The 7,508-nt window shown below is 50.1% G+C and overlaps 1 protein-coding gene across 1 annotated transcript; it reads right to left on the bottom strand.

Moving 5' to 3' along the window:
• Positions 1 to 608: 608 nt before the first annotated feature.
• On the bottom strand, positions 609 to 7,292 carry LOC126537496 (uncharacterized). The gene is made up of 4 exons (XM_050184522.3): positions 6,889 to 7,292; positions 5,532 to 6,035; positions 3,743 to 3,796; positions 609 to 2,179 (listed from the first exon to the last, which is right to left on the bottom strand). The coding sequence occupies exons 2-4, from the start codon at positions 5,935 to 5,937 to the stop codon at positions 1,734 to 1,736; spliced, it is 906 nt and encodes a 301-aa protein (XP_050040479.1). The 5' UTR covers positions 5,938 to 6,035; positions 6,889 to 7,292; the 3' UTR covers positions 609 to 1,733.
• Positions 7,293 to 7,508: the final 216 nt, after the last annotated feature.

Raw genomic sequence — 7,508 nt, 5'->3', positions numbered from 1 at the left:
CGTGCTTGTTAGTTATTTACGGGCAAATAAAGTTCATCCAGTAGTATTTTGTAACAGCTTCATCTGTGGCAGGCGTCACAATTTCAGGGCTGCAGTAGACGAAAGACACGATGTACTGGCTCCGATATCAGGCGAGCACCGCTCGCAGCGCCCCTGTAGGTCGCGCTCCGGGCTAATAAGGAGGTTATACAAAACTCAGGATCACCTTTTTGGAACCCTATTGCCTCAGTGAAAGGCTAAGATTACCTCCCGCTTACCTTTCATGGCCCTGGGTACGCTATGAATAGTACTCGAAATTTGAAGCTCCTGGTGCCTCCCACGGGGTCAGTGCAACGTGTGATGAGACAGAATTAGCATAGAGAATGAATACGGAAGGCTAGGAAGGAGTTCAAGATGAGGAGTTTGTTACAGATGCGTCGTGCATATCGGTATCAGCGACACAGCGCAAGGCTAACGCAGGGACAGTCGCTCATGAAGAGTTAATAAAGAAGGTGCAAGAAAACACAAGAATAGAAACACAGAACAGAACTTTCTGTACTGAGAAACGGAGTATCCACGAACGAGATGCCTGGGAGAGACTCGTTAAGGAGCAGTTACAAAATCCCGACTTCGTTCAAACATTTTTTATTGAAAAATACTTAAGCATTCGATGAAGTACATACAAGTGTTTTTTTTTTTTTTTTCATATGGACATTCTGCATGGGTGATGAACAGAGGCTAGCGCAGACACGTCTAGTAACCGCCGTGATTTACCGGCTTTCCGAGTTAGCATACAGCCGAATATGAGCAGTCTTTGTGGCCCGCATCTTGAACGGCATTCAGACAGCAAGAAATGGTTGGGAGTTAGTACCACGGCAGTTAAAATTTAACGGCATCCTGCGCATTAACGTGTAGAAAAAATATCTTTGGCATACAAAAATACTTGTAAACTCCAAATCCTTTACAGTATTTGACATAGGAAGTTGTGGCTGAGATGTAATTACTGCTGCCAGGCAACAATAGGAAAAATCAAGCATCTAAAACAAGACACACACACATACATACAAAGCAGAGCACAATGTTCAGCACGCGTCAAAGGAAATGTGTAGAACGCTTTCTCGGCCAGTGAGCATTTGCTCCAAAGGAAATCTACGCACTGCATTTCCTGCATTGTGTATTGACTTACGTTGGTCCCATGGACATCACAGCTGCAAGACTTGAGACTAGCATTGTGCGCTCTTAGCCTCCGACTAGCATGCTCATTCGGCATGTACTGGCTCTTATTATTCAAAGATTTCGGTGTAAGGGCAATTGACTTCACTGTTCCAAACTTTTTACATTTGTACTGGCACGGTGGGCACTTCGTCCTTCTTTGGTAATAAGCTGTTGAACACTCTTCGCGTTCAGCTACCGCCGGCCATAACACTCGTACCAACTTGCCGCTGTGTTCAGGCACTTGAACTTCCTTTGAAAAAAGCGAAAGAAACCCAGGTTTTACGCCAGTTCTGCGTCACTTGAAGTTCGCCACAAAGTCACTATACTACATTTACCAGTTAGCGAAACTGTTGCTTGTTTAGTAATTATTTTGAAGGAATTAGCCAAGTACACAAAAATTATCTCGCTCGATGGCGAAAGATGACAGGACCAAACACCATATGGGTCTCATAACTGTAAACATATTGTCAGTTTCGTTTTCCTTTTTGAAACTTCAGGCTTCGCTAACGTTAGCTGGGAGACGCTAATAAATTTCCATCTTAGTCGCTTGGCTCGTGCTTGATGTAGTTCCGTGGAGAAGGCGTGTCGGCATCCCGGGACTCGACCAGGTCGTCGTGCTCCAGCAGGCCGGCCGCGTAGCTGGGGCTGCAGGCGCCATCCGCCCTCTCTCCCGGTGGCATGTAGAGGCAAGCTCGCGCCAGGGCTCCTGCCACGGTCTGCATGGCACTGGACAAGGTGCCCATGTGCTGCAGCATCTGGCGTTGGTAGCAGACAGTGGACTTCTGCGATCGCCGCTGTACCTCGACCAGTGCTGAGAGCAATTGCACCGTCCGGCGCTGTAGCAGTAGGGACTCGGCTTCGTGACTGGGACCAGTACCATTGGCGGTGCAGTTGGCCGGGCCGTTGGAGGTGCCGTTGGCAGTGCCATTGGTGGTACCAACGCTTCCATCGATGACCAAGTTACCGTTCCTGCTGTCCTGGTAGTCTGCAGGTTTATTTGGGTTGGGAAATAAGCTTTTGCCAACGCAAGGCTACACTTTTGAACGGCGCACGGCAGAATTAAAGGAACTCTTTTGGGAATCACTAAGTGAATCTACGCATGTACTGCTTCTCGCTTGGGAATCATCTTTGCAATAGTTTGGCGAAGGAGAAAGACGCAACCTGACGAAAGTTTGAACTAAAAACAAAAGGAAATATGCGATCCCTGCACTTGGAACAGTAAAAAGACAGCGTGGTCTGTACGACCTACAACCGGGCGCTTGTTCACGTCCTGTCCCTGTCGTGTTCTCGCACTCAGTATAGAAATTATGGTGGAATGCCAAGCTTTGCTGAAAACATAAACCTCGCTTTCGAAATATCTCGCGCGCCCAAACCATAACTTCTTACCACAGCTAGGTGAAGTCACAAATTTTCAGTAATGTTGTTGATTCGGGTCTTTCTTCGACATTAAAGCCGAAGAAAGTTGCTTGAGTATTTTGTTGCCGCTGTTAAATTAAGTTCCATGCTTTCTTTTCAATGAGCAAAGGTTGAGGAGCAACGGCAAGCCCTCGGAAAAATCTGGCACTGAAAGTTGACGTCGACAATCACCGCTTACTTTTACGCTTCCTACAATAGCAAGCTTCTATCGGTAAGAGCGATTACGTTTGCATGCTTACATGTGCAATAGGCCACCGTGGCTCACACTAATATTTCATTCGAGCATTCTTTCCGTGTTTTTCTCTCATAATGCACACATAATTTACCATAATATCTTTACAAGTGAAGTGGTAGGAACTCGTGATAAATATATTGGCGTCGCTAGACACCTTTAAGTGAGCTATGCTGCACAAGAAAATTTGCTGCATGCGCTAAGTAGGGAGTATATTGCTTAGAGTAAATCACCACGAAAACGGTGGCTGTTCGTGCCATGGCATAAATATTTACACAAGACGCATTCATGCAATTTTCACCACGTGAGAGAGAAGACGACCTCCAACTGCGCCGGCTGTGACAAATCCAATGGCTCGGTGGAGTACTCATCTTTTCATGGACAGCCCGCAATACTATCGACAGCTATAGTCCATTTTCCTGATAAGCTAAGCCACATAATGTTTCCAAAGCAAGTATACTTAGTCGATGGTCATACCGCGCCGAGCCTAAGTGCTTTGACAGCCCTCACGGCTTTTCATGTAGGCAGCAAGCTAATTCATGTAATTGGCTGATTCTTACGAACTCTACGTACATGGAGCGTTTGGCGCTGGGAGTACTAGAATGATGTGTTACGCGCCGAGTAGAATGTTTAGTTCACAAGAGACATCATCTCTTACTAAACGGGGTTCAATATGGGTTGCTTCACGTGGTTGTAACTTTTCTTTCTTGTTTACGATTTTGTAAGTTCACAACATGTTTACATGTGGTACAGCTGGTACATCATGTCGTACAACATGCGGTACATCTGCAAGTTTCTGAGCACTTATGGGTAGCTATGTAACCGCTCTTAAATGGGTATGTATACCCTGCTTTCCCATTTGCTTGCGGCTAATAAACAACAAATTCGGGGTTAACATACCTGCTTCGTTCTCCGACGTGGTTTGCGAATAGTCGTCAGCCTTCATGCTGTCAACTGCAACAAAAAAAGGCGTCACTATTTAGTGACAAGTTCTTTAAAAAAAATTATGGGGTTTTACGTGCCAGAAGCACTTTCTGATTATGAGGCACGCCGTAGTAGGGGACTCCGGAAATTTCGACCACCGGGGGCTCTTTAACGTGCACCTAAATCTAAGTACACGGGTGTTTTCGCATTTCGCCCCCATCTAAATGCGGCCGCCGTGGCCGGTATTCGATCCCGCGACCTCGTACTCAGCAGCCTAACACCATAGAAGTTCTTTTAGTCGCAGGTGGTGTGCGGGTTGTAGTGCCACACTTTCTATTGAACACAACACTAACAGCATGCGGTGACGTGTTTTATTACTGTCATTGTCATGCTGCGACAAGATAAGTGCTAGCGGTGGGTTCTCATTCAACAGCTCATCGGTTGGCCCTTCGTACTGTAGATAATAACATTACATGCATGCGTCAAACAATGCAATGTAAGGAGCCCCGATTATTTTTTCACCAAACAGATGCCGCGCATGCATTATATTTCAGTCCGTTAAGGAACGATAAAATATTAGAAGTTTGAAGGGCATTTTTCTCGAAGATACATGTTCAATTCAGCAATTTCAGTAGTCCAACACCCCTAAGAACAAGGTGTTTTGTTAAAGAAAGCAGAAAAACAGTTCATTTTTAGCGGAAGTGTGACACAGCTTACCTGGCGCTAGTTTCAAAATTCCTTGCAAGCTTGGCTCACTTTGCTCAATACTTTCGCCTCGATAGACATCGTTTCGTAATTTTACGAGGCCAACAAAGCACCGGTATTTGTTTGGAGAAGATATCTGTGCTCGCTCCACGCTTCGGCGTGTACGATCTGTCCCACACCACGTGCGCATGCGTAGGCACGCGGGCGCGAGCTTTTGCGCGCCGGCAAGCGTCCGTGTATGTTTGCCTTTTAAGTCAGCGCCTGCGCACCTGCCGCTATTTCTATATTCCGTACCGTAGGCACCATAACGGACACGGTGTGTCGATGTACAAGAAGTACGACACTGAGAGAAAACTCTGGCGCTTCGAGTCGCTCGACTGCCGCGGGAATGCTTGGTAGAACATGGATTTGTCTAATATTTGTGCGTGTGGCTGCAAAGGTTCTTGCGGCATTATTTACTACGCTTCGTGTTTCTGAATTTCTAAATAATGACTTATTTCTAAACGCCTGCAGGCAATAAGCTTTCGCGTCCACGCATACTGATTACGAGTTGTCGCATTTGTAGCGCAACGTTTTGTTAAATGTGGCAAAAAAAATATACATATTCAGAAAGCCATTTCAAGCCACATGGACGAAGTAGAAGTCCATATACTACCTTTATCACTCGCATGCTTGCTAAACAGCCATATTTCCAGCGCCCGCAGACATTATTGACGGCGCAAGTCACGAAGGTGCGCTGACGATTTCCAGATGCCGTGCAGCAGGTGACCTCTTGATTATCCGTACCTGACAGCCCTGATTGCTTGGATTGACCGAGACGCTGCGTACGCAATGCTCATTGGCTGAAAGTACTGCCTGGGGCAATCCGGGACTGTCAGGAACCGATAATCAAAGAGGTCCACAGTGACGGTAGCAGTGTAGCAGACCACGCTGGATAGTGATTAGAGAGAGTGCCTTCGATAAACCTAGAAACCGAGTGGCAGCTTTCTACGTGTTCACAGTGCATTGTACGTCACATCGGATGGTCCTCACGAACGTGCGTTTTGCGCTTCGTGCTCACCCATGTCGTCGTCGTCGCAGGCGCCTCCCAGCAGGTGGCGGTGGTCGCTGGGAGACGCAGCGTTGGAGTTCGCGTCGATGGCACCGTCGTGCACCCCTGCCAGGTCAGCGCGGTTGGCGGCGGCCGCCGCCGCTCTGGTGAAGGCCATGATGGCCGCGACCCTGTCGTAATACTCGCAGTGGCGGGACTCACGGAACTCGCGTCGCAGCCGCTTGAGGCGCTCGCGCACCTGCATGGCCGTGCGGCAGTAGCCCTTGGCCATGAGCACCTGCGAGATGCGCTGGTGGACCTTGTAGTTGCGCGCGGTGCCGTCCAGGTTCTGGCGGCGCGTTTCCTGCTCCCACAGGTCCAGGAGCAGCGTCGTCTCTTGGCGCGTCCAGATGCTCGCTCGTATGGAACAGTCCATGGCCGCGGTCGTGCAAGAAGAGGTTGAGGTGCGGGTGCTTGGCAGCAGTCCCGGCGGCGGCGTAATTGCCTCCGACTTCGTGTCTCGTCACTTTTGCGCTGCAAGTAGGGAAAGCGGGAGCCAGGGTGGGACTTGAGATACGAGCAATCACGCGGGCGAGGACTTGCACAATGACGGGAAACTCGCGCGTTCGTTTCGTTACCAGCGTGGGCGTTTGCGCGCAAAGAAGTGACAGCTGTCATTCTCGAAAGTGATGTCGGGTAGGTGCGCTTCAGCTTTATACGAACGCGCTATCGCTTACGTGACATCCAATTTCTTGCGCGCTACTGTCACCCTCTGAATGGGCTACGCGCACGGCTTAAACTGCTTGCATTCGCGGAATTCAAATCAGAAACTCGATGAACGCGGCATCGCGAGACTACAATCTACACAGGACTCGCTTCGTTAACGGCACACTTTCCTGTGTAGGTGTGAACTGTAGTGCGTGGTGGCGCAACTGTTCTTGTCACTTGCGCGCGCTGAGCTCGGTCACGAGCTATACGTATACCTCGGCTTGGTATGTCCACATCACCAGCTAGTTCGAAGTAAAACCACCAGGAACCTATACCCTTTCGGAGAAACATGTGGTAAGCGAATCATAACAGGGTACTCGAAATTCGAGACAGTTTGCGAAAGTGGCTGTCACTCCTTGCCGCGTATTTAGCAATCCGTCAAGGCCACGCTGCTTCATTTGCAAAAGGTCACGCATTATCATCGACGTGCGATTGCGACCACGTGGTCAACTAAGCATAACGCTTTCGCCCCGCACTATGTCAGCCGGCAACTTGTTGCCAGCTGGCGGTTTCAGTCGGCGTACGGACATCATTTGGAAGCGAATAGAGAAATCAGCAAATAAATGTCCGCTACGCGTTAAGCATATTTGACAGTCGCAAGTAAAGAAAGGCGACTCACCAGAAGCGTAGAACGCGCGATCTCTTCAGAATTATATCCTCTGGATGCCGGAGTTCCCACTATATTCCACTGGGTCGTTCGGTCAGACAACGATGTTCGTGGCGCGCCCGATGGCAGGCTCCTGAAAAAAAAGGGTCCTGCGGCTGCCGGCAGCTGGCTGCTACGCGCGACGGCGGTTGCTGTCTGGGGCCGGCGGCTGGCCCCGGTTTTCAGAAAGAGCCGAGTCGCGTCCGGGCGCGCGTTCATTGGTGGACGGGCACACCACACGAGGCTGACTAGAATGGGGGCTCCCCCCGTCCATAGCACCACCCCAACGACAGCGGGTGAGGAGGGGGGGGGGCGATATCACCCCTCTTCCTGCCTGCACGCGGGGCCCGCGGCGACGGTGGCGTGGTAAAGTGGTGGGGGGAAGCAGCCCAGGGGCTGGGGATACTCCCCTTCCTCTTTTCACCCATTCTTTCGGCCCCCCTCCTTCCACCCCCCCCCCCCTACCCTGCCCCCCGCGACTTCGCCGCGCACCCCCGCTTTCTCTCCCCGGCATCGGGGAGGACGGTGAATCAAGCCCGAGTGGCGAGGCGCACACGCATTGCGCGCGTGGTGAGAATCAGCGCCCGGCGCCC

Source organism: Dermacentor andersoni, chromosome 4, assembly GCF_023375885.2.
Source record: "Dermacentor andersoni chromosome 4, qqDerAnde1_hic_scaffold, whole genome shotgun sequence".
NCBI classification, from domain to species: Eukaryota; Metazoa; Arthropoda; class Arachnida; order Ixodida; family Ixodidae; genus Dermacentor; species Dermacentor andersoni.
Note: the sequence above shows the minus strand (reverse complement) of the source record. Positions and strands in the feature narration are given on the sequence as shown.